Source organism: Colletes gigas, unplaced genomic scaffold, assembly GCF_013123115.1.
Source record: "Colletes gigas isolate AHSC1104 unplaced genomic scaffold, ASM1312311v1 Colletes_gigas_Sc00001, whole genome shotgun sequence".
NCBI classification, from domain to species: domain Eukaryota; kingdom Metazoa; phylum Arthropoda; class Insecta; order Hymenoptera; family Colletidae; genus Colletes; species Colletes gigas.
In genome coordinates, this window is record NW_025106630.1 from 8,059,595 (window position 1) to 8,085,614 (window position 26,020).

Sequence of the window (26,020 nt, forward strand, 5' to 3'; positions counted from 1 at the left end):
TTGCTCTTGTGAAAGAGAAACAGCTGAAACGCGACCTCGCTGTCTCAGCACTTTTACTCACACTAGCGTTCTTTATCGTTTTCCCGAAATTGTGCGAAGTGCCGAGCTCACGAACGCGTGGCTCGTGCGGAAGTATATGCATGCTATCCCCACCACTCCGTTAAACGCTAAGGAAGTTCGTCGTCACTATTGTCGATTTCGATGCACTCAATTATGCACGACCTGGCCATACTGTGTATGAGCTTTTAAGTCTTTTAAGTCTTTTTACATTTCTAGGAACACATGCAGCATGCTGTGAGTTTAGCGCTAACCTCTCTAAAATTTCGTTACGAGTACGATACGGTGCATGACATATTGAACTGGTTGTATCAGAATTAACCGGCACTGAGTAGATCGCGAGGTAAAAATCTTCAAAAATGAAGGAAAAACTTCCGGAGACGATAAATTTTCCAAAGGAAGAGGAGCTCGTATTGGAATTGTGGAAAAAACTAAATACTTTTCAAAATTGCTTGAAACAATCGAAAGGAAAACCGAAATATACGTTTTATGATGGCCCACCTTTTGCTACTGGTTTGCCACATTACGGTCATATACTTGCTGGCACAATAAAAGATATTGTAACACGATACGCTCATCAATCTGGTTTTTATGTGGAAAGAAGATTTGGTTGGGACACTCATGGTTTACCTGTCGAGTTTGAAATAGATAAGACATTGGACATAAAAGGTCCTGACGATGTTGCTAAAATGGGAATAGCGAATTATAATAAAGAATGTAGAAATATTGTAATGCGGTATGCAGCAGAATGGGAAATGATTGTGACTAGAATCGGAAGATGGATAGATTTTAAGAATGATTACAAAACATTATATCCCTGGTATATGGAATCTGTCTGGTGGGTTTTCAAGGAGCTATATAATAAGGGTCTTGTGTATCAGGGTGTTAAAGTAATGCCTTTTTCTACAGGCTGTAACACACCGCTGTCCAATTTTGAATCAGGACAAAATTACAAAGATGTTGTCGACCCTTCTGTAGTTGTATCTTTTCCTCTGGTAGATGAGCCAGGTATTTCTATTCTTGCTTGGACCACCACTCCTTGGACTCTACCTAGCAACATGGCACTTTGTTGTAATCCTAATTTTGAATACATAGAAGTTAAAGATCATTCTTCCGACAATGTATACATTATATTGGAATCTAGTTTAGAACTTATATATAAATCTTCAGATGCATATACTGTACAACGTAAGAGGAAAGGATCTGATTTAAAGGGAAAGATATACAAACCACCTTTTCCATATTTTCAAAATTTAAGGGAGAAAGGTGCTTTTGTAGTATTAAACGATACGTATGTTACTGCAGAAACTGGTACAGGTATTGTTCATCAAGCTCCCTATTTTGGCGAAGATGACTATCGATGTTGTTTAGCAGCTGGTATTATAACAAAAGATCAAGAAATTATATGTCCTATCGATAGTTGTGGATGTTTTATAGAACCGGTTCATGATTTTGCTGGAAAATACGTAAAAGATGCAGACAAAGAAATAATCAAATACCTACAGGCAAATAAAAGATTAATACAGAGCAGTACGACTAAGCACAGTTATCCATATTGCTGGCGATCCGATACTCCGTTGATTTATAAAGCTGTACCGTCGTGGTTCATTAGAGTAGAAGCTATAAAAGATCAGCTAATAACAGCAAACAGTAATACTTACTGGGTACCAGATTCTGTGAAAGAAAAACGATTTGGTAACTGGTTAAGAGATGCACGCGATTGGGCTATTAGCAGAAATCGTTATTGGGGTAATCCAATCCCTTTGTGGATTTCAGAAGATGGACAAGAGATTGTATGTATAGGAAGTATTGCAGAATTAGAAAGATTAACGAACACAAAAGTGACAGACATTCATAGAGAAAGCATAGATGATTTAACTATACCCTCAAATCGACCGGGATATCCACCTTTACGACGTGTACCCGAAGTCTTTGATTGCTGGTTCGAGTCCGGTTCTATGCCGTTTGCACAAATGCACTATCCTTTTGAATGCAAGAAAGAATTTGAAGATCATTTCCCGGCTGACTTTATCGGGGAAGGTATCGATCAAACTCGTGGATGGTTCTATACTCTTTTAGTTATATCAACTGCACTTTTCAAAAAAGCTCCATTTAAAAATCTTGTCGCCAATGGTTTGATTCTGGCATCCGATGGACAAAAAATGTCAAAACGTAAAAAGAATTATCCGGATCCTATAGAAATTGTCGATAAGTATGGAGCAGATGCTTTGCGTTTGTACTTAATTAATTCCCCTGTTGTAAGGGCTGAAAATCTACGATTCAAAGAGGAGGGAGTAAGAGATGTTATAAAAGATATATTTCTACCTTGGTACAATGCATTTAGATTCTTACTACAGAATATTGAACGATTTGAAAGAGAAGAGGAAACTACTTTTGTATACGATAAAACGAAAAACGAACGTTCTAATAATATAATGGATAGGTGGATTATATCTTTTACACAAACGTTACTGCAGTTTGTTAAACAAGAAATGCAGTCTTACAAATTATACACTGTAGTACCACACTTGGTAAAATACATAGATAATCTAACTAATTGGTATGTGAGAATGAACAGAAAACGTATAAAAGGTGACGGCGGTGCAACTGATTGTCGGCAAGCGTTAAATACTTTATTCTCTGTTCTTTACACCATGGTGTGTATAAATGCACCCTTTACACCGTTTTTAACAGAATTTATGTTCCAACGTTTAACGAAAATACTTTCACCATCTAAAACTAACATGGAGAGTGTTCACTATCAAATGGTACCAGAGTCCTGTTTACAATTAATCGATGAAAATATTGAAAAAGCAGTATCATACATGCAAACTGTAATTGAATTAGGACGCGTTGTAAGAGATAGGAAAACAATTCCTGTCAAATATCCGTTACCAGAGCTCGTAGTAATTCACCAAGATGCTACAATACTAGAAGAAATAATCTCTTTAAAGTCATACATTCTTGAAGAACTTAATGTAAAGGAGTTAACAGTTACTACGGACAAACAAAAATATGGTGTTATACTAAGAGCAGAACCAGATCACAAAATACTTGGATCACGCCTAAAGGCTGAATTCAAGTCTGTTACTCAAGCTATTAAAGAACTTTCCGATGAACAACTACAAACATTTGTTACAACAAATGAGATTATTGTACAGGGTCATAAATTAGAAAAGCAAGATTTACGTTTGATGTTTAGTTTCACAGGCCCAGCTGCTGAACAATTATCTAAGCAATATGAAGCTCATAGCGAAGGAAATGTTTTAATTTTGTTGGATGTCACTCCTGACGAAAGTATGCATAATGAAGGAATAGCTAGGGAAGTAATCAATAGGATTCAAAAATTGCGGAAGAAAGCTCAGTTGGTTCCATCGGACGAGGCAATTGCATATTATGAAATTCAAGATAGAGATAGTACCTTAGCAAAAGTAATCGTTAGTCATAAAAGTTTTATTGAAAATGCGACTAAAACACCCCAAGAAGATTCACTTAAAATGCCAAGTAACGCAAGCGTAATCATAGAGAAAACAGAAAGTATTAAGGGAATGGACATGAAACTTACTTTAGTAAAAACTATGCGCCAAGTTCAAAATAACAAAACAGAAACGGAAACTTTGTTAAAATATGTAAATGTTGAACTTCTAAATATAAAACCAAGATTCGGTGCAACCAGTTGCTTAGGAACTATTTTATTACAAACTCCAAAATCACTTACTCCAATTTCATACGAACAATTAAAGCGAGAAATTGAACTAATATTTGGTATTCACGGTTGTTTTTATGACTTGTATATCAACAATGAGCCGATGCTGGAATTAAGTGATATATCATTATTACATAAAGAAACGATAAAAGTAAGAAAAGTTGGCTCATCAGAAATATTGTCACCATCTGCGACATTAACAAATCCTGTTTGTAAATTTGTTAATATAAATAGTGCTGCAGGTAAAGGTACCATTTTATTAGAAAACCCGAAAGGGAATTTTAATTTCGATCACGCGATGTTAAAGCAACGATTACATCTTTTCTTTGATCACACAAGTATTTCTGAACCTTTACCTGCAATATTATGCCAATTAAATGGAAAAACTTTGGAACTAAGTTAACTTTCGTTTAAAAAATCAGTTTATTTATTTACTTTCTATTCGTGTAAGTACATCCTCCCAGAATATTTGTCAGGGTTAAATGATTAAATATAAATTTCAGCTTGTTAACTTTGTGTACAAAGTAATTACTTATTTATTTAACATCAAAGACTTTGTATGTTGTTAGTTTTATCTTAAGCAAAAGAACAATATACAACTGTAATTGTCCTGTATAATTAAAAAATAATAAACTTATAAATTATAAAATGTCTAAATACACATGCACACCACCAAATTCGTTTTTCAATTTTCATATAAATTCGAATGAAAAATAAAATGTTTATTTACATTTACTTAATCCACAAATTAAAAAATATACAAATGCAAGAAAACATCGAATAAATAGACATTTATTCACATTTAGTAAAACTGTAACGATATTTTGTAATTACAGTTATCTACAAACTACTATGGTACAATGAATTATAGAGGTAATTATTAATCATTGCCCTTGATGACGCCCTTAGCCATAGATAACAATGAAGTTCCTTTTTTTTGGAAGTATAATGAAGTGTATCTCGTAGCAAATTACAATTGTAATAGTTTTAACACATTACTAATTATATATATTTATACACCCTCGACGATTTTAGTCATTCTTCTGTAACAATGAATAAATGGTGCAAAGAAAATTATATGCCTTCGTATGCAATTTTCATTTGAGAATTGTAAATTTTACAGGTTGCAAGAGTATTTTTTTTACAGAAAAATTAAACACACGTTACCCTAATGTAAACCACAACTTATAAATTACTAATAATGATTACGTTAATCGGATTAAAATCGCACTTGTAGATGTGCATGATGATATTTTCAAATACAATAAAAAAAATTACAAACATGAACATATATAATAAACACTCTTGAAAGTAATATAATACAGCACCATTGTTACCATAGTTTATAGTATTTATTATAACTAATTCAACACTTTAATAATATTTATCAAAGATTAATTTTATAAACATATCTAAATAAACAAATGTTGACTAGGTACTAAAGAATTGATTCTTTGTTATAAATATAACGTCATAATATACATGCTTTCTTTTTTAATCGGTGTCACGTTAACCCAAAAATAAATCCTTTCAAATACATAAATCAGTTTTGAATTTAATGCATAGAAAGTCACCTCTACTGAAACGCGATTATACATAATCAGGCAGATTTCATTTTTTATTTAAATGATTTAGTTTAAACCACTTATAAAAATCGCAATATTACTCATTATATTCTATTTAATGTCAAGAACAAGTGTGTTTAAACAATATGGATTTTACAAAATCATATTTCAAAATAATATCTTAAAGTGTTTATCGACGAATCCAATTTAAATTTATTCAGTATTTCTAATGTTATCTTGATCAGAAAAGAAGTGACAGAATAATGAAACGGTAAAAATTGTAGTGAACGTGTATAATGCAAGTGTAGTAGTTGCAGTAAAAAGTTGAGCTCGATGGTACAGAGTATACCAAGCAACACCTATAATAAGAGTCAAAATACAGACTAAGAGTCTACTTAAATCCCATTCGTTATGTACTGAACTAATTTCTCTGGCATCAAGTACATCTTCTAGTGCTGCAGGTATATCTGAAATTGCCACAGGAATGATATACATTGTTGACGAATTGTCTAATGTTGACGTCTGAGGTGGTATAGGGCTTGGTCTAGGCTGGTGTATCAAACAGTGGACTACACAGTTGTTATACAAACCACATTGCTCTAATGTTTGATTATCAGTTTGTAATATATGACCTTTAAAAATTAAACGAACCAATTTCTGTTCATCAAGTTCCGTTTGGAAGTGTCTCCTGCAAAAATATAAATGTCCCTTATATATTTATCCTTTTTATAAATTCGAAATAAAAATTAAATGTATTAAACTGTAGGGACCTTTTAAAGTCCCCAAGTAGTTCATTAAGACTTCCGATAACTACTTTTTCATCATCATTTATAAACTTAAGTTTTATGCTAATTTCATTAGCATCGTTCGTTGAAAGATTTTCAGGTCTGCATTCTACATTATCAATGCATGCTGATGTCGGTATACTTGTTTCCTCCGTAGTATCTATTTTAGTTTGCTTTTGCAACAAAGGTGTATTATCATTATTGAACGAGTCCATAGCTTCAATAAGTACTTCTTCCGTAGCAGTTGCTTCGAATATTCCATGCGATTCTAAGGAAATTTCTCCATTTGTGTCTATCATGATATATAATTAATGATTCTGATGTTATTTACTATTCTTATAGAAGTATTTTGAAATAGGATATATTACCTGCAACAGATGGTTGTGGACAACTTTGCGAATTATTGCTATTATTCTCAGTAATTGGCTCTACAGATTCATCCTGCGATATCTCCATATTTGAAGCCTGACTGATGTTTGTATTTTGATGATTAGATCTAAGTTCGGCGTTATGTGTGCGTGTTCGATGTTGTAATATAAGTACTGTGCGTATTAATGGTTGATCTATGATGCTGGTAGAACACCATGCAAGCCAGCCTACCAAGAGGACAACCACAACAATAAAGAAATTTGTAACTTCATTTCCAACACCCTCGATCAGAGTCATTTCTATAATTAGAGATCGACCTGTGTAAATGAGGTAAATGTATATGAATAATAAAACAACATTAATACAGTAGCAAGAAGTAAGGGGAACAAATATTCACGTATGTCTGACAGTAATAAATAATTCATAGGTCGTGTTTACATTTATTATATATGTCCGTATTCATTATATGTCAATTATATTATAATTACAAATAATGAATAATATATACGTATGCTAAATATAGTTGATTTTTTTATTAATTAAGAAGATGCCACGAAATAATGATACTACTGCTATTTTCGAGACGTTTTCAAAATTTATCGTTTATAAACAAAAACAGAAAATTCTGATTTCGTATGCACAACTTCAAGGTGAAATTCTGGCTGCTTTTCTTTATTCGAGTTAAAATTCAGGGATAAACTTTCTAAATAACACGTATAAGGTCCTATGTAATTGGAGTACATTTACATTACTTTTTTGGTATTTCCCAGTGTAGCAAATGATTGTTATTTACACGTATCAAAAAAATCTGGTGATAACAGTTCCATGTATTCTTCGTTATATTCTAAAGTATGATTCACATTACCACAATTTCTCTCACTTTTTTTTATTTGCGTGTCACTATTTTCGCGTTAATTTACACGAATTGCAACAGAACAAAATTAAAATGCATCGAAGCACTTATAAAAATCTCATCTACTTACAAATATCTAGAGAAGACACTGATACTGATAGTTTGAAACGGACAGCGACATACGTGCACTATTTAGTTAATAATTAATGAAAACTGCACATATACGTAACATGCATATCTACCAGTCACGTTTTCTTTTAATGATTTCACAGGGGAACAGGTATTCGCAACGCGGTTTGTTTATTGAAAATACACTTTGCATTCCCATTGGACAAAATATTTTCAAGAGTGCTATAACTTTGTAAATTTGTCTATACGAGTACTTTACTATTAACATAATATGTGTTAAAAATATTGGACTTAATATCCTCGCGTCTTCTTATTTTAAATTTATATATAATTCTTTTTACAAAATCAAAATAAACATACATTATTGCGTAAAGGATTATTATATACATTAACGGCACTTATTTCATCGGAATCAGATGTGACGTTTCGGTCACCGTTCAAGATTACTATCAATATATTATACCTAAAAAATGTATACATATTTATTATCTCTCTTAAACATTTCAAAATATTATCAACGAAGCGGATGGATAGTTAATAGTTTACTTTTTCTCTAATTCTGATTCGTTATAGTTGAAATAGAATAATACTTTATTTTCATTTACTTTAACGTGTACTATCTAAAATAGTATTTCAAATTGCATTTCAAATTTCGTCTAGAATACAAATTTTGACGCATTTATTTTAATGTATTGTAACGTCCGCGTTAATTTAGCCGATGCCGACGGAATCCCGACGTAACAGTACATACAGAGGGGGAGCATTGAATCCGTCACAAGACGTAAGTCTTTCGATTGGTGGAACGATATCGATGATCTCGAATTGGTAGAATATGATGTTTTTAGGGTTACCCTACATATCGAAAAAGTAACACCACAATACGCCGTGTACATTCATATGTTGCGTATTACATTACCTTATCATATGACGCAGGCTAAAGAAGCTAGTGTCATAGATATTTTCTTCGATTCGGTCAGATCACAACACATATATGCCACTAAATTTCTGATTGGTAGAACGATACTAGAACCGTCATACTCTACCAATTAGGAATCATCAATTAGAAGACTATGCCCTGCGTCAGATTCAATGCTGCTGTGGGATGCCAGGTAAATGAGTCAACTTCACGTGTAGCTATACAACGGTTTCATTCGCAAACGACTTGTCGTGCCGGGATACCGTGACGAAGTGGCGAGTGGAGCGAGGAGTGGAGCGCTAGTCCCTGTCACATGCTTCCATCCTATTGCCACCAGCTGGCGCCACTCGCGCTGCCAACCTTAGGCTATCACCACACAATTGTTATTTTGAACGTGCATGCGCGATCACTCGGCCCATCTGAGATCTGACAGGCAGGAAATACGATTCCGTATCAGACGTTAAAATGGCTGAGCTAATTTCGGTGCCGCTTAAGAAACCGTCTGATGTAGATGTCATTAAACCACTTACGAATGTTATCAAATCAACGTATAATGGCGCGAGTAATCAGAAGGATTATACAGAGGCGATTACCGAGTTCAGTAAATTAAGGAACAATGCTTTATGGAGGGCTTTCGAGAAATATGAAAGTTCATTGGAGGTTATATACAGGTATGAGTCATCTTTAATTAAATATTATTTTGATTCTAATTACAGTAATTTATTAAAAATGATACATTTCCATGTGAACCGTTCCTTTAATACTATCTTTGCGCATACCATTAGAACCTTTTCAGACGACGATACTTGGATGCAATACCGCGTATTACGTATTGGTAACTTTGATTTCAGTGTAGGCTCGAGAATTGCCGCTCCCATTGAATTACACGTACGATCGGTATCTAATCATACTTGTATAGCATAGTATCCTTTTGTGAAAGGAGTCTTAGGATGGATAAGGATTGTTAATAAATCGAATGAAGTGTCAGTTATTCAAATAGCATTTTTTGATTTGTACTACTGATATGGTTTTGATACAAATAGAGTAGAATATAATCATTTGTTAATTATACTGGATTAAAATGATATTAGTATAATGTGTAATTTTCTTATTTAGTTATTATGATCAGTTGTGTGCATTGGAGGGCAAGATTCCTGCTCACGAACTACAAATCCCATTTAAATGGAAGGACGCATTTGACCGTACCATATTTGGTGGGAAACTTAGTTTAAGTAAGATCATTGATGTATTTATAATATATATAAAGTTAAATTAAAAGTATTGATATAGCTGGTAATGATTGAATATAGTTGATCGATAACAAAAGAAATTCAAATAATATTTACATACATAATATAGATTAATCCTATTTGATGAATAGATAAAAGATAAGGTGTTATCAACTACATCTATATTCGTGATTTATCTCTAACAATATGTATCATGGCAATTGAATGTAGAAAAACATATAATGATAAGCCATACTGTAAAAAATAATATGAAGTTGTAACATGAAAATATTATATTAACATAATATTATTTGATATGTTTAGCAATCAGTACATTGGCATATGAAAAGGTATGCGTATTATTCAATATTGCTGCTTTGCAAAGTTCAGTAGCAGCAACACAATCTCTGGAAAGTGATGAAGGATTAAAGCTGGCAGCAAAATTGTTTCAGGTTTGTATACTAGTAGGAGAAATGTTACATAATGATATAATTTTGAAATTATATACATTAAAATGCTGTGTATGTTTCAGCTATCTGCTGGTATCTTTAATTATCTTAAAGGGAATGTTATGATGGCTATTCAACAAGAACCAACGCCCGATATTAGTCCAGAAACATTAGGCGCATTATCTTCGTTGATGCTTGCTCAAGCTCAGGAAATATTTGTACATAAAGCAATTCATGATGCTATGAAAGATGGAATTGTTGCTAAATTAGCTGCACAGGCAGAGGAATTGTACGCGGATACGTTAAAGTTGTTTCAGAAAGAGATTTTTAGAGCATTTTGGGATAAAGAATGGGTTCCATTGGTGTGTGCCTGAAATTCTATTTACGTGCAATATATATCTAATACAGGTAGCTAATTAGTTTTATTACATTAATACAGATAGCAGGGAAACAAGCTGGATATCGCGCGATGACTGAATTTTATCAGTCGTTGGTATGTAAAAACGGTAAATCAATTGGAGAACAAATCGCTAGATTGGAGGTAATTTGATTTATCGTAAAGTAAAATCTGTATGGCCGAAGCTGTGTTAAATAATGAATTTTACATACTTTAAGTATTTTGTAACGTGTACAATATTGATTAAGATATATTTTAGTGTGCTGTGGAACTATTCAAAGCGGCACAACAACGCTCGTATAAACCTAATTTGTTTCAAGAATACGCTAACAGAGCACAAAGGAATTTTACAGAAGTGAAAAAAGATAACGATTTTATTTATCATGAAAGAATACCAGACGTGAAATCTTTAGAACCTGTGGGAAAAGCTAATGTTGCAAAATTGTTACCATTACCTGAAACCTTCAGCTCTAGTTTTAAAGGTTTATTGTATTTGATAATATGCTCGGTCGAATATTTTCTTTGGTTAGAGTTGTTTTGTACAAACATTTCACATTTCCAGATCTTTTCTCCGACTTATTGCCCGTTAGCGTACACCAAGCGTTGTCATCTTACGAAGTTCGTCGCAACGAGCTGGTTAACTCAGAAATTTCAAAACTACGCGAAATGACGCAAGTCCTAAACAGGTACAGCAACTATCGAACTATTCGTGTAAATACTTTATGTTTATTTAACATTTAATAATTCAATTATTATTTTTAGCGTTTTGGCAAGTTTAAATTTACCGGCAGCTATTGAAGATACAAGTGGAACTGAATTACCTCAGTCCTTGTTGGAGAAAGCTCAGTATGTCAAAGAGTCAGGTGGAATCAATGCTTTGGAAATTGCTATGAAAGAATTGCCAGATCTTTTACAACGAAATAAGGAACTTTTAGATGAGGTAATAAATTATTAGAGATGTTTGTTTTGCAATCTAACTATCGAAGTACTGCTCTTTTCGTAGTGTGACCGAATGCTTCAAGAGGAACGTGAATCCGATGATCAGTTAAGGGAACAGTTTAAGGAACGCTGGACAAGAATACCCAGTGCACGTTTAACAGAGCAATTCACTGTTGTTTTACGAAAATATCATGAAATTATTAACAATGCTGTTGCGGCCGATAAGGTAAATTATAAGGATGAATAGAAATGAATTTTATATAAGTACACTAAAAATAAGATATTTATTTAGATTATACGCGAAAAATACGAAAATCATAAAAATGGTATGGAAACCTTAAGTTTGAACGATAGCGATCTGATTAATGCTGTACCAACTGGATTAGCTGTTCAAGAAAGTAATACCGTGGCACAACTTAGGAAGCTAATGGACGATGTAAGCCTCTTACACGCATGTATATTTCTACATATACGATATTTCGATTGTTTCACGATCCCCAATTTTACTTTCAAGGTTGCGACATTAAAAGCAGAACGTGACGTTATAGAAAGTGAAATAAAATCTGCTACTACCGATATGAAAGTTACATTTTTGTCGGCACTTGCTAAAGACGGTGCCATCGACGAGCCAAATTTATCCGTAGAAAGTATAGGAAAAACGTACGGACCTTTGCAAAAACAAATAAGGGATAGCGTTTCCCGACAAGAGCAACTAATTGCTGAAATTCAAGTATATATACATTTCCTTTTCAATATACAATTTAAATATCGCCTATGATACTTATTTAAAAAATAATTTCAGAGATGTCATGTAGAATTTACGAACGAACAGTCGGGTAGTGGCAGTTCAAGAGAAACGATGTTATGCAAATTAGCAGCTGCTTATGACGCATTTAAAGAATTAACAAACAATTTGAAAGAGGGTGCTAAATTTTACAATGATCTAACATTGGTAATATATTGATTATAACACATCCATTGATTATACATACTGGCATCGATATTGTAAGCGATCTTCTTCTTACAGTTGTTAGTGGTCTTCCAAAACAAAATATCAGATTTCTGTTTCGCTCGAAAAACTGAAAAAGAGGAACTAATGAAAGATTTAACAACAAATTTGAGCCATAGTGGTCCAGCTACAACTCCCAACATACCAGCGCATCACAGTGGTATGAATTTTATTTTACGACAAATCTGTTCTTTCTGTGTTAAATTTTAAAAAATTTATTATATTCAGGAGCATCTGGACAAAGTCAACCTTTAACAGAACAAAGCGGATCGACACAATTACCGTATCCTACATATTTTCAAGGTGGAATGCCTATGCCATACGGAGCCGGGCTCGCTACACCGTATCCCGCATATATGCCTCCTCCCATGCCTGCCACGTATAACCCATACGCAACAATGCCTTACCCTCCGCAAGGTAATTTAGAAAACGATGAATTTTTATTAAAAATCTGAAAAATCTAATTCATTTTCAGGGGGTTATATTCCGTATCAAGGCATGCCTCAGACTCCTTACAGCGGTTATGCAACCCTGCCACGCTATACTGGTAATCATCCTCCCCAAGGGCACAATCCATTCTGAGGAATAAAGTATATTTTACACGCACTGTGATTAAACAAATGTAGCTATATGACTTTATGAAATTGGAAAAGCTTATACGCGATAATGTTGCAGAAATTGGAGTTGAAGTATATAAAATATGTGAATATAAATAAATTTTGTTTACGGAAATACACGAATTAAGACTCCCCGATCATGGTTTAACTATTGATGGAAAAGAAATTTTTTTTACTATTACTATGTACGAGCGTATACACCTGTACACATATGTATACACCTTATCTTCATTTTACGATTACTATAAAACCATATTATTTTTATTTAATAGAGTTAGAAATGTGTAAAACATTCCTTATGTTTATATTAATAAAAAATCAAAATCAGTACATATTTTACGTGATTTTTATATTCTCTACCTTACCCATTAATTCCTTCATTTTTATCAATTCTAAAGTTTTATAATCCCTTATACGTACTCTAATTAAGTTCTTCACCGCATCCTGGCGGTTCCAGGGCTACTGAAAAAAATTGGTCAGCTGTGGTCACCTTTATACAGGGGTACAGCCAATCAGCAGCCAGCTAGGCTCCGATTGGGGCGGCAGTAGCTTAATAACGTTGCATAAATAACAAAATTGCATAATTAAATACTGAAACCCCTCGCGCGCACCAATTTTTCCGAACATTCTTAGAATTTCTTCACGAAAATACGCGTTGTTTGCATTTTTAAACATTGAAATCCTCCAATCCGTTCCGAAGTTATAACATTTTAAAGGTACAGAAATGTTCGCTTTTAAAATATTATAACTTCTGAACGGATTGGAGGATCTTAATGTTTCAAATAGCAAACAACGCGTATTTTGATGGAGAATGTGTAGAAATTCTTTATATATATCTATAAGTATTCCATTATTTTAAATAATAATTCTTTAATTATATAACAAAGAATGTTTATTTAAGATTCAATAGAGATTAGATAAACTACATTCAAACGATTTATTTCCAAAGTATTGTTTTATTTCAAACATGATCGGGGGGGGGTTTTAAAACGTGTATTTACGTGGAAATTTTTCATTCATCATATCAGACGCTAAGGAAGTTCGTCGTTACTAATGTCGACGTCGATGCACTCAATTATGCTAAATCTGACCACACTGGTACCAGTTGTACCCTGGTACTCTGATGCACCGTATATCCAGTGCTCGGTGTGGTACACTGCTCAGTGACAGTGACTGTATTTTCTTTTAGAAATTTCCGAAGAAACAATGACAGTTCCAGTTAGCATTTATTTGTCAGTAAGTTTATGTATTTTATTATCTCATTCGACAATAGCTGTTAATAAATATTCCGCCGAAGCAAATACAGAGAAATATGAAGCTTCTCCGCAATTTCCAACCACTCTTCGTGAGTTGGACAAACCGTTTCGCATGGCAAAATTAAATGTACTCTGGATTAAAGCGAAAAACGTGAGTATTAATGTATTATAAAAGTACTTGTATTTACATTTCCCGAAGGGAATGTTTAAAACGAAATTCTCTCGCAGCGTTTGACCGATATGAAACTGCAGTCAATATTCAGTGATTTGCAAATCCATGACAAAGAAGAAATTGCGTTTAAGCATTTTAAATCGAATGGGGAAGATCCGAATGGAGAAGAGGAGGCACGTTTGCGAAAAAAGCTTATTGGTAATTTGATATAATGGCTAAATAAATGCATTAATGCATGGCTGAATTTCATCAAACTCGAGACTCTGTAACAAAATTCTTATATACGTGGTAGTATATTTTTTACCCGACTATCTTTCCTTCTCTGCTACATAAGGTTCTGCTGAGCTTAAGGTACTGTGCGGTAGGAGGAAAATTGGGATAGACTGTGGAAATTCAGTCACATAGATTATAGGGAAATTCACCCATGATTTTTGCCTTGATAGTAACCATATCAAACACCATAATGACGTATATTGCTTCTAAATTAAAGTATTTTTTGTTTAATGAAAGGGATTATGAGCACGTATGGATTGTTAGAACATTTTGATGATACAGAGGATCCAAAGTTACTAAAGAAACACAAGCCATTAAATGATGGTAGTAACTATGTTGCCAAAGATGTATTTAGAGACAAAAGATTGAACAAGTTATGGGCTAAAGCTGAACATGGAGGCTTTACGCGTGAGTGTACTTTATGTATAGTTGTAATATGTGCCTGCGTGAAAATTAATAATAACTTGCTCATTATATTCGATAGACGAAGAACTACAAACTTTGAAGGAAGAGTTTCAACATCATCAGGACAAAGTAGACGAATACATGAATCTTTTAAAAGATGTGGAAGCTGGAGATACAGAAATACATGAAAGTTAGTAATATAAATAAAAAATTATTGAATACAACAGAAGATTATAGAATAAATCCATATTTCACATGTATTGCAGATAGTTTATACCATAAGCCAGAAAGCTGGAATGAAATAGATAAAAAGGAAGAGTCAGACAATGTTCCAGTACAGAAGTTAGATTACTTGGAAAAAGCAACTTTACTTCGGTATGTGTATACCGTCTAGATAAACCCGTGTTTTTAATCTCAATGTCAGTACTTTCTGAATAATTCTCTGAACTCTGAAAGTTTAATAAATAATACGTACATCATTTTAGGGAAAAGCATTCGGAGATCAGAAACGGGTATGATCGATTGGACGAATTAACTGCTACTGGTCCAAAACATAAAGAATTTGTAGAACCGAAAGTACAAGGATTGTGGCGTATTGTATTAGAGGGTTCGTTCTCTCCGGATGAACGTGCTTCATTGAAGGTAATAATACGTAGAAGTATTTTGTCTAGCTTATATGTATATAAGAATGATATTTTTGTTCAATTGTTAAGTGATATTTTACGGTACTGTTTAGGAGGAACTTCTGCATTATGAAAGAAGATTACTCAAGTTACGTCATCTGCACAAAGAAGCGGCTTTAGAAGCAGCGCGTCAGGGGAGTTCTGATTTAGACAGCATTACCTCGCAACAACACATAAAACATCACGCTAGAACAATAGAAAAGCTTCACAGGGATCTTGAATCAAAAATAATACAAACTCACTCTGAACTTTAAACGCATTTCAAAACTAGTTTGCTAAGTTTATACAAATTGTTACTTTTTAATTAATCACAATGAGAAAATATGTTTAAAAAAAATATTTTTAATAACAATGTAAAAATCAATTTAAGATTAAATCTTACTTATTATTTTATATGAAATGTTTATGAAAAATTTATATAACGTATACATATGTATGATGGCTTTTAAATTTGTATAATTGTATTGTGTCGTTATTATAAAGTTTTATTTCTTGATTTGTATTTATATTCCCTCTTCTGACCGATGTATTGTTACTTAGTAACGTTCGATACATCAATATCGTTATGGAAATTGCTAACAGTTCTGAGATCTACTTCATAGTGGAAAAGCAAACGAAACGGCTACAAATACGCAAGTGACAGTTTACTTAAATAAATTAATTACTGCACAGTAAAATAAAATAATTTAAATATATTTTGTCTTACGTATAGCGCGATAATAATGGCAACAGCAATACAGGATCGTATTATTCCCTCTATGAATACTTTGGTCAAATACGACAACCCAGTTCTAGATACAATCCGGCCGGAAAAGGTTCAGTTTTTACAAACAAACATGTGTTGCTTATTTTTAAACCGTAACAAAATCGTAGAACTAAACAAATATAGTGTTAAAATAAACAGACGAACGATCATAATTTTAATTCTGTAGTTTGTTATCAAGACAGGTACGCAAGGAGGTACCGCCAAAAATCGGAGCAACAACTTGTAAAGTTCAATCGACTCCTATTACGGTTGATACGCGACGTGAAACTGTCGACATTCTCAACAGGATTTTGCCACCTAAACAATGGGAAGAAGATGGTCAAACATGGATTCAACAAGTAAGATATCCTTTTTTTCTTCAAACCAAATTACCTTTAAAAGAATTTAACTTTCTTATGATGTTTAGACCATCGTTCCTTACATTTTAGAGGCCAAAATAAGACGAAAATCAAGAATACCAATTTGTCGATGGAGGCTTCGTTAAAAAGTTATTAACAATTAAATTCAAAAATTTCAAATCGTTCTGGAAAAATTATTTTCGGTTGCGGGGGTCAATTACAATAATTTTTGGTGAACAGACATACCCACGAATTCCTGCGCATTTTTGAGAAAAAAATTCGAGTAGGTATTGAAATTTTTAGACGAAATCAAAAAATTTCAAATCGTACTAAAAAAATTATATTTAGTTACAGGGGTAAATTACAAGTATTTTTTGTGAATAGACATACCACCGAAATCCTGCGCATTTTTGAGAAAAAAATTCGAGTAGGTATTGAAATTTTTAGACGAAATCAAAAAATTTCAAATCGTACTAAAAAAATTATATTTAGTTACAAGGGTCAATTACAAGCATTTTTTGTGAATAGACCTACCCCTGAATTCCTACCCACTTTCGAGAAAAAAATTCGAGTAGGTATTGAAATTTTTAGACGAAATCAAAAAATTTCAAATCGTACTAAAAAAATTACCTATATTAAATAAATTACCTACCCCCCGAAATCTTGCGCATTTTTGAGAAAAAAATTCAGTATGAGTGGAACTTTAAACGTTAATAACTTTTTAACGAAGCCTCCATCGACAAATTGCTATTCATCATTTCCGTCTTATTTTGGCCTCTAGAATCCCCCATTAAGATTTTTCCCAGTTTAGTGGCTGCAATGGGGTTTACTGTAACGTTTTACGAAATATCGACGATTCATTGAATTTTTTGTTAGACTTGTCAACTATCTACAAGTCATATAAGCTATTTTGGTATACATGGTATGCACAGGTATCGAGTACACCAGCAACAAGATTGGACGTTATTAATTTGCAAGAGCAACTTGATATGAGATTGCAACAAAGACAAGCAAGGGAAACTGGCATTTGTCCAGTTCGTAGAGAACTTTACACACAATGCTTTGGTAAAAGTTTCTCTTATTATTGTTTTACTACTATTTAGTAGTTTGTAGTAGCGAGACTTCGCATTGCTTTGAATTTTATTATGTATTGCAACTCAGATTCGAATATAATTGATCGAATGATAATAATTCGATTTTTCCTTCATTTTATAGATTTGAAGCACTTTAAATCCCATTACTAACAGTTTATTAATACCTCTAAATTGAAATTGTTTAATAATATAATTTTATAGATGAAATAATACGTCAGGTTACTGTGAATTGCTCCGAGCGTGGTTTACTTTTGCTCAGAGTTCGGGACGAACTCAAAATGACATTATCCGCGTATCAGATTTTGTACCAAAGTAGTATTGCTTTCGGTATGCGTAAAGCTCTGCAAGTACGTATGTACTCTTCGATGCATTGAGAAGCAAGCGTTAAGAGACGTTCAAGTCTTTACAGTGATTTTTTATAGGCCGAACAAGGAAAAGAGGATTTAATTGCTACTGCGGACGAATTGCAATCGCAAAAAACCGACTTAGAGAAAACTGTTGCCGAATTGAAGCAAAAATTTGAACAGATTCAAAAACGCGCGGCTGAATTGAGAGAAGCCGAGGAAAAGAAACATATGGAAGAAATACAATTTCTTAAAAAAACAAATCAACAGTTAAAGGTAAATACCTCGACGATATAAATGTTACAATTTTGTATTAATTCTCGACAAATTCTTAAGGAGATTATTTTGTCACGTCTGTAGGAATTTAGCAAAATGTGTACATTCATGAAATTAATATTTTCAGACACAATTGGAAGGTATTATTGCACCGAAAAGATAAAGCTATTGCAAATGACAGTTTTAATTTGGAGAAAATATATTAATCTTAATAAATACTCTGCCACGTTTTATTTACCTTACTGGAGTAATATGGCAAGTATAGAAATGTTAGAAAGCTGTATTCATTGAGTTATTAAAGTATAAAAATTAAATATGGTTTTTATAGTTGTACATTTTGTTCTAGTATAATTGCTCTTTCATATACTTTATTTTGCTTACAAATTCGTATGTGTAACACTGTAAAACGTATAAACATTACCGAATAAAAAATATAGATAAATAAATATATATTTATATCTATTATTTTTCAACCTACATAGTACCACAAAAATTTGTTATTAATTGTATGTTCAGTGTTTTTGTTACTTTATTAATTCGATCGGTTAGCTGTCAACCTGATAGTATTTGTTTACACAAATCAATGGTTCCAGTTCATCGATTACGAAATAAACTATGCAATACTACCGAAGTTTCTAAAAGAATTCTATAAATGGTATAACATATTAAAAATGAGCATTCCTCAGAATATTTAACACTACAACTGTTATTAAATTGTTATTCTCCTTCAAATTGTGGTTCAAAAATTGTATCAATTACCGATGTTACTTTTTATGTACACAATAGTATTTTTTAATTGCACATAGATTCTTTATAATTTGCTTGTTGATAATTGCCTCTGTTTTAAAACTGCTTTTATAGAGATATAGTTAATATTGGCACTTTACAATGTTCTTAAAATTTTGACAAACAATAGCATTATTGAATTTATCTGTCATTGTAATACTGACAATAAACATAATATTCACACATAAGATATCTAATAATAGGCAGCTTGTTTTCTTTTTCACGTAATCTTATTACTAGTGTAATAGATTGGTCCCGTTCCCTTAATCGCATTTTACTCCACAATTAACAGTGTACTTCAGGGCTGACGAACTTCTTATTCGCCGCAAGAATTCCATCTTCGGTTAGTCTGACCTCCCACTATCAGCATATTAGCCACCACATGCTGTATTTATATTCCTTAGGAAATTCAGAAGTGAGAAACATTGTAAGAATCGAACGATTATCGGAGAATGTCATTTTTCTATGGCCCTGGGGGGGGCCAGGCAAGTAGGAACACAAAGGCTAAATGTGCCCCGCCCAGTTCGTCATCCCTGGTGTACTTGATTAAATCAGTACAGGTATCCCTCTTACAACACGATTCGAGATTTGGGAATAATTCCGTACGAAATGTCTCAATTTAAAAATGCAAACATATCTCAGATTCGCTCATGGAATTTTTAAGCTTTGGATTCAAAACACCAAATATGACTTCTTTATTTTAGCCATCAAATCAAGGAATTATATCTATATTTAAAAGTTATTATATCAAGCTATATAAAGACATCAACTTGAAATGCCTGTTGGAAAAATTGATGGCCAGTTTAGATCATAAATGTAATCGATTCTGTAGAAAACGGAATCTAAGCTAGTAAGTGGAACTTTTATTTTCTAAATGCAAATCCTTCCACTGAAAGAAACATGAAGTTTAAAGGAGAATTTCAGAAATGCAACGGCACATGTTATACGGGGAATACCTGTATTTGCTTTTGTAACATGTTACGTAAATTTTACACGTATAATTTTAATGCATCTTAGTACTAACAATATCGTCCACTTTATTAGAGAAATGTACATAATCTATAGTGTAAAACGGCACTTTTATGTTTAAGATCATCTGTTGTATTCTGGAAATACGTAAGTAGAGAATGAAAAAAATTACATCTAAAGTGCAAACAATAAAATTATTTTCCATTTTTCTTCATTTTACTTTACATATTGCAATTTCAAACTAGGTAAGCGTTCCCAGATATTGTCCATTTAATTGGTTGTATTCCTTCGTGAGAAATTTGAATACAAACTACACATATAAATTGTCTGTACCTTTGCTTAAAGACAAACTTGCTCCAGTTTCTAGAATCATCCTACATATTTTCACAAAATTAAAATATAAATTTTCTACATTTAAATTATTGAATATTTTTTATTATAAATTGGCCATTTTCTTTTTAAATATGCATTGAGTACATAATTGAGAACACTAATTAATTATAAACCTCATTCTCACATTCATGCAATGAAAAATAAAATTTTGTCTATGACAAAATATAACAAGCATTAGTATAAATAAATTAAAACAAATACATTCAAAAAAACAAATTCATTAATATTAGTATACTTAAAACAATTTAAAAGTTTAATATTTATGTTTATTAAATTGGTGTCATCTTTGACATTTAAACTGAATAATAACTTTGAATACATTTGTTTCTAAAGATGAATGATTATAAAATGTTGATAGTCAATGATGAGATTAAATACTCGTAGTTTGAAAATGAATCCCAATGTGGAAGCTTTGTATAACGTATATATTAATTTACTTACTTCTAAAAGAAAATAAATAAAATACTTTACAAACCACAATAACTACATGTGTTTTACATCATTTTTCATTTTTATGCTAACTAAACTTAATATATTTTACATGTATTTGAAGCCAATTAAATGTTATATTATAAATCATAATTTAATAAAACCTTTTCATTTGCATGTTATTCTTATTCGATAACCAAAATATTATTTTTTGTATTTTATCTAAATTGTTCTTAGTGGAATTGTTTGTATTTTTTTAAATATAAGAATATTTAAATTAGTAATAGTGCAAGAAAAAGAAAAATTTGTCAATAAATGGAGTGCAGCCAATGGATTATGCTCAAATCATACAATATTAGTTGTAAAAAGGAATGTTTATCATTTCACATAGATTAATGTAAATGTTAAATCACATAGGTTATTTTCAAGACATGTCTTTGATAAATATATTTCATAAAATAATTATGACAATATTATCAATAGTAAAAATACTATTGTGACATTACAAAACATTACCTCTGTCAATGATTTTGTTCTAAATATTTTAAATATTGTTAACATAGAAGTATGTTTCTATCAATACTATAAGTCAAATTTGATGAAAAATGTTAATACAAAGTACAAATTCTACAAAACATGAAATATGAAAACTGTTGAACAATTGTTATTCTGCACCAATCGAGCGAAAATATGACATACTAATACTAATAAAAATATTATTTAAAACAATACGTTGATACCAAAAATATAGCACGGCTTATATGAAAAAATAAATGTAGTTTTGACTGCACCTAATAAATTATATTAAATTATGGATGTAAAATTGTATCTTATGTATATGTATACGCGTATGCTCGAAGAAAGCAACGCGCAATGAGTGATTTATAATACTACATGCACCAATACAGCAGAAGTCTGAAGTATGCAGTATGCAATGTAAATTGATGTAACACAAAATTTGCATTATTAGAACACACTTTCATAACGTCATTATAAGGAAATATTAATTAATTTCCTATGTGTCTTCTTTGTTTGTTTGCACCAATATTTTTTTACCTTAGGTCAATGACGACTTTTCTTCGAACGTTTCCGTTTCTTTTTCTTCGGGATAACGGCTGTGTTCTCACTGATTTTAGGAGCTGTACCTTCGGTAACACTCGAAGAGATAATTGTTTGAGTTTTCTCTTGCATAGTACTCGCGACAGAAGACTGTCCCGTAATTTCTTCACTTTCGCTTTCTGCGTCGCTTGCTCCTGTACCAGTAATACTTTCTATTTCATCCTCCGCGTTACTTAATTCCAGCGAAATAATCTTTTCTCGTAGTGTTTCAACCTAATTTACATAAATGTATACATTACACATGTAAAACATGTTCAATGTAGCGCTAAAGTAAAACGGCGAAATTTTTTATATAATAAAAACATGATATGTAAAACTACGCTACATTATAAAACGAGTTTAAACATAAAATTCATAATAGTGTTATGGCAATATTTAATATGTACCGTTACCACCAGTATAACTACAGTATTGTTTGAAAGGAATATACTTGTACATGCTTAAGAATTTATTAGATAAGAAAAAAACCAATAGTAGCATTACCAATAGTGTGAGAAGAGTTTGTTAGTGATCAGTGGAAATGAAATCAATGCTCAAGGCGGTGCAGGTTGCACTTCCGTGGTCAGTGTTGGATTCTTGGAACAACAGACACAACTATTTAACTAATGTCGCCATCACAATTTGTGCATCGAAACAAAATACTATTAGCGGTAGCATGCATAAACACGCCTATAAGATTTTTTTCAACCGTTCCTTCGTAGACTGCGCAGATGTATAAATGTATTAGAATATATAGGTATAAATCTAAAAAACTTCATTAAAATCGTACTAAAACTTTTATGCGTTTCATATTTTCTTAACTGTTTTGTTGGGCCATCAGAATTTGTACTATCAGTTTCAATGTTTAGAGAATTATAAATTGCATTACATTGCTTCGGTATCAAACTTTTATCATATACGTGTACCGCTATAAAACTTTCTAAATAAATATAGCCACAAGAAACGCAAACAGTAACCGGGCATTAATTCTAAACGAAAGTTCTTCTAATATCAGTCATATGAATTGAACATTCTTTAAGTGCCAGTAAAATACTTGAAAATTTCTAACATTCTACGGAGCAGCTTTCGCTTTTTCACTCAGACCGTTTCTAATCCGTGACGTGATTAGAGAATTTCTGGTGCTTATATTCTGTGCAAATTCTATAATTTATAATACCTGTCGCTCAATTAGCTTCTCGACGTATTCGACCGTTCGCACACGACGTTCACCCGTCACCTCATCCACATATTCCTCGGTACGTCGAGTGACCTTCTCGTCCACTACTTTTTCGGATTCGCGTATCTCTTTAGGGGGACCCACCTTGCTGCGTACAGCAAGTTTGGGAAAATCTGCACTAGACGGCCGTAACGTAGTGAACTATGATAGTAAGACAAACAAGGCACCGTTGTAGTTAAAAAATAATGTAATAGACGAACACTAAGTTAGAACCATAGACGAGCAGAGAAGTAATTAGTAACCAATTAAGTTAAATTGGTATGATAAAAAATGTTGGTTAATTAGTTTCAGACACATCGTTAGAATACATAGTCATTGATAGTATTGATCGATGCAAGCGTATTTTTATGAATGCTTATTTACATCAGCTGCTTTCTCCAGTTCGGGAATAGGAGTAACAACGTCTTCAGGGTCCTGTATTGTATCTGCTTTATTCGCATTGTCCATCATTTCGCTCATTTTTTTTATTACTATCTGCGCTTGGAGAGCATCCTAAACACGAATATGCAATATGAATAAATTGATTTAGATACTGTTTAAAAGATTTATACAGGGTGCCCCCCATTTCAGAGATAGATTCTACACAAAAAAAAAAACCTGTATATTATACCTGTTCGAGAGATTTCAAACGCGCTTGTCTCCACGCTGCACGCTTCTCTGCCCTCAATGCTCTCTGTTCGGATGGACTCAAATGGCTTTCTTCGTCTTCGTCCGAAATTATACCCTGCGAACGAAGAAAAATGTTAGACAACAAGTGTAAGTTTTTATCCAACTTTTATTTAATGTTTTAGATCAAAAGAATGTTATTTATTTATTTCTTATATTCGCATTGAATCATTTCAATCGATTATTAACATTTCAACAAAAAATATTTATTTTTAATATCTCTTTGGGCACGATAGGCAAATTTCCAGAAGAAAATAATATATTCTACTATGTAATTCTGAATTTATCCAATTTTTTTTTTTTCGGAATGATTTCGAACACGTGACTGTTATAAACGTAAAATTAATTGTAATGATTAAAAAGATTCAATAAAATCAATACCTCCTGTACCAATCTCTCCTTCAAGCGGCGTTCTGCTTTTGCTGTCCTTACACTGCTTGGAAGGTTCTGCAGAATGGGGATCGAACTTCGCGAGCTCAGTCGGCTACTGCAAGGTAACGAGCATGCACACTGACAAATCATATACATGTGCCAAAATTTTAATGTTTATTCGTTAAAAAAAGAGGTACAAAAGCAACGTTCAATACAAAGGCGAAAGGGATATTACATGACTTATATACAAACGATAAAAATACACAATTAGGCTACACTACACAACAACTAAATCTATGAATAATAATAGGGATCGGTACTAAGAGATTCTAAAAAATAATTATGTTCACGGTATAATTTTCTGAACAGAGATGTAAGTATTTTATATAAATAAAACCACAAACGAATGTTAGTGTTAAATAAATAATAACTATTCTTCAGAATCTTTCAAGTGCGCTTTGCTTGCAGTGCGTGTAACGAACATGTGCTGAAAGCGTACGTTTGTGATATCGAAAATTATATTTGAATACACATAGTCTCCATAAACTTATCACTTTGACTTATTAAATGAAATACGTAAACTTTATTGTGCATTAAATGCCTATGTAAGCATAACCACAACCTTAACTGCAAGGTACAACGTGAATGTGAATTCATAAAGCTTATGTACAAATATACGTTATTTTGTAAAAAGCAATCGCTAAGACATAACGAAATCATTTGTACGCTGATTCTAATAAGCATGCATAGTGTAATAAAAATAATAGTCAATATAAGAAGCACCCGTTACGATATATGTATATATATATATCTATATGTAAGAATTTGTTGTAGGTATAAAAATACTGATATTTACATAATATTCAGTCATTTTGTATCATGTTTATATGAAACATCAATACACTAGTCGATACCAGATGACTTTCTTGACTATAAAATCATCTACAGAAACAATATCTTTTATATTATTTTGTGAATCACCAATTAATAGTTATAATTAAACAATTTAATGATCAGATGAATATAAGTATTTTTCAATTAAAAGATAGCTGCCTAGTACAATACTTATACAATATAATTAAAAATGGCTATATCTAACATCTTACAACTGGAAAGTATAATCTGTATAATTACAATGTTTTGTATATTTCTATGTACAGAAACGTGTTTAAACTAAAAACATGCATTAAGTATGCTATAATACTCATGTATGTAAATACATTAATGTAAATTAATACAATTCTCTTATTTTTTTTTGCAATAAGTAATTGAGATCTATTGAGATCCAGTGCCTTACTATAATGTTTAAAAGATCGTATAATGCCATACTTGATTCAGCGTATCAACTTTTAGTACGATCAGTGTCAAACAATTATATTGTTGCATAAAAGATGTATAGCTAGTTAAAAATGATAAAAATATTATTATATTATTATTTCAGAA

The 26,020-nt window shown here is 32.2% G+C and overlaps 6 protein-coding genes across 13 annotated transcripts in view; 4 read left to right on the forward strand and 2 right to left on the reverse strand.

Annotated features, from left to right (window-relative positions):
* The first annotated feature begins 321 nt into the window (after positions 1 to 321).
* On the forward strand, positions 322 to 4,340 carry LOC122394919 (isoleucine--tRNA ligase, cytoplasmic). 2 transcript variants are annotated; one of them, XM_043392123.1, is made up of 2 exons: positions 722 to 895; positions 967 to 4,340. In XM_043392123.1, exons 1-2 carry the CDS (start codon positions 853 to 855, stop codon positions 4,164 to 4,166), a joined length of 3,243 nt encoding a protein of 1,080 aa, XP_043248058.1. In that variant the 5' UTR covers positions 722 to 852; the 3' UTR covers positions 4,167 to 4,340. The 2 variants fall into 2 exon arrangements, with proteins under 2 accessions (XP_043248055.1, XP_043248058.1); XM_043392120.1 differs by having other exon boundaries at positions 322 to 4,340.
* A 130-nt stretch (positions 4,341 to 4,470) lies between these two features.
* On the reverse strand, positions 4,471 to 7,592 carry LOC122394938 (transmembrane and ubiquitin-like domain-containing protein 1). 7 transcript variants are annotated; one of them, XM_043392169.1, is made up of 4 exons: positions 7,466 to 7,592; positions 6,482 to 6,799; positions 6,099 to 6,405; positions 4,471 to 6,016 (listed from the first exon to the last, which is right to left on the reverse strand). In XM_043392169.1, exons 2-4 carry the CDS (start codon positions 6,777 to 6,779, stop codon positions 5,542 to 5,544), a joined length of 1,080 nt encoding a protein of 359 aa, XP_043248104.1. In that variant the 5' UTR covers positions 6,780 to 6,799; positions 7,466 to 7,592; the 3' UTR covers positions 4,471 to 5,541. The 7 variants fall into 7 exon arrangements, with proteins under 7 accessions (XP_043248104.1, XP_043248122.1, XP_043248095.1 ...); XM_043392187.1 differs by having other exon boundaries at positions 6,482 to 6,781; positions 7,466 to 7,580; XM_043392160.1 differs by lacking the exon at positions 7,466 to 7,592 and adding an exon at positions 7,235 to 7,457 and having other exon boundaries at positions 6,482 to 6,781.
* Positions 7,593 to 8,767: 1,175 nt separating this feature from the next.
* LOC122401042 (programmed cell death 6-interacting protein) lies at positions 8,768 to 13,268 on the forward strand. Its single transcript, XM_043402983.1, has 15 exons — positions 8,768 to 9,051; positions 9,497 to 9,612; positions 9,934 to 10,061; positions 10,142 to 10,420; positions 10,498 to 10,599; positions 10,715 to 10,937; positions 11,018 to 11,141; positions 11,218 to 11,395; positions 11,459 to 11,620; positions 11,687 to 11,830; positions 11,909 to 12,124; positions 12,197 to 12,346; positions 12,422 to 12,563; positions 12,632 to 12,820; positions 12,879 to 13,268. The coding sequence occupies exons 1-15, from the start codon at positions 8,846 to 8,848 to the stop codon at positions 12,983 to 12,985; spliced, it is 2,466 nt and encodes an 821-aa protein (XP_043258918.1). The 5' UTR covers positions 8,768 to 8,845; the 3' UTR covers positions 12,986 to 13,268.
* An 847-nt stretch (positions 13,269 to 14,115) lies between these two features.
* Positions 14,116 to 16,147, forward strand: LOC122405278 (alpha-2-macroglobulin receptor-associated protein). Its single transcript, XM_043409904.1, has 7 exons — positions 14,116 to 14,427; positions 14,505 to 14,646; positions 14,959 to 15,129; positions 15,206 to 15,316; positions 15,393 to 15,501; positions 15,612 to 15,768; positions 15,863 to 16,147. The coding sequence occupies exons 1-7, from the start codon at positions 14,227 to 14,229 to the stop codon at positions 16,061 to 16,063; spliced, it is 1,092 nt and encodes a 363-aa protein (XP_043265839.1). The 5' UTR covers positions 14,116 to 14,226; the 3' UTR covers positions 16,064 to 16,147.
* A 384-nt stretch (positions 16,148 to 16,531) lies between these two features.
* LOC122395059 (33 kDa inner dynein arm light chain, axonemal) lies at positions 16,532 to 18,849 on the forward strand. The gene is made up of 6 exons (XM_043392364.1): positions 16,532 to 16,624; positions 16,758 to 16,913; positions 17,846 to 17,978; positions 18,209 to 18,354; positions 18,430 to 18,627; positions 18,755 to 18,849. Exons 1-6 carry the CDS (start codon positions 16,532 to 16,534, stop codon positions 18,788 to 18,790), a joined length of 762 nt encoding a protein of 253 aa, XP_043248299.1. The 3' UTR covers positions 18,791 to 18,849.
* Positions 18,850 to 21,963: 3,114 nt separating this feature from the next.
* The window catches only part of LOC122397813 (protein lap4), a 33,022-nt gene continuing 28,965 nt past the window's right edge, over positions 21,964 to 26,020 (reverse strand). The window contains exons 31-35 of the mRNA XM_043397243.1: positions 24,587 to 24,692; positions 24,150 to 24,263; positions 23,903 to 24,031; positions 23,480 to 23,680; positions 21,964 to 22,536 (exon numbers count right to left, since the gene is read on the reverse strand). Of these exons, the coding sequence (XP_043253178.1) occupies positions 22,267 to 22,536; positions 23,480 to 23,680; positions 23,903 to 24,031; positions 24,150 to 24,263; positions 24,587 to 24,692 (820 nt within the window). The 3' untranslated portion in view covers positions 21,964 to 22,266. The remainder of the gene's footprint in view (positions 22,537 to 23,479; positions 23,681 to 23,902; positions 24,032 to 24,149; positions 24,264 to 24,586; positions 24,693 to 26,020) is intronic.

Coding starts and splice junctions, on each gene's coding strand:
- LOC122394919 (XM_043392120.1), top strand. CDS start 417: ATGAAGGAAAAACTTCCGGAGACGATAAATTTTCCAAAGGAAGAGGAG.
- LOC122394938 (XM_043392135.1), bottom strand. CDS start 6,907: ATGAATTATTTATTACTGTCAGACATAC. Junction 6,800..6,879: donor TTTATTACTGTCAGACATAC/GTGAATATTTGT, acceptor TCATTTACACAG/GTCGATCTCTAATTATAGAA. Junction 6,017..6,098: donor CTACTTGGGGACTTTAAAAG/GTCCCTACAGTT, acceptor ATATTTTTGCAG/GAGACACTTCCAAACGGAAC.
- LOC122401042 (XM_043402983.1), top strand. CDS start 8,846: ATGGCTGAGCTAATTTCGGTGCCGCTTAAGAAACCGTCTGATGTAGAT. Junction 10,062..10,141: donor TGGCAGCAAAATTGTTTCAG/GTTTGTATACTA, acceptor TGTATGTTTCAG/CTATCTGCTGGTATCTTTAA. Junction 12,347..12,421: donor TTTACAATGATCTAACATTG/GTAATATATTGA, acceptor TTCTTCTTACAG/TTGTTAGTGGTCTTCCAAAA.
- LOC122405278 (XM_043409904.1), top strand. CDS start 14,227: ATGACAGTTCCAGTTAGCATTTATTTGTCAGTAAGTTTATGTATTTTA. Junction 14,428..14,504: donor TCTGGATTAAAGCGAAAAAC/GTGAGTATTAAT, acceptor ATTCTCTCGCAG/CGTTTGACCGATATGAAACT. Junction 15,502..15,611: donor GAAAAAGCAACTTTACTTCG/GTATGTGTATAC, acceptor ACATCATTTTAG/GGAAAAGCATTCGGAGATCA.
- LOC122395059 (XM_043392364.1), top strand. CDS start 16,532: ATGGCAACAGCAATACAGGATCGTATTATTCCCTCTATGAATACTTTG. Junction 16,914..17,845: donor GTCAAACATGGATTCAACAA/GTAAGATATCCT, acceptor TGGTATGCACAG/GTATCGAGTACACCAGCAAC. Junction 18,355..18,429: donor GTATGCGTAAAGCTCTGCAA/GTACGTATGTAC, acceptor GATTTTTTATAG/GCCGAACAAGGAAAAGAGGA.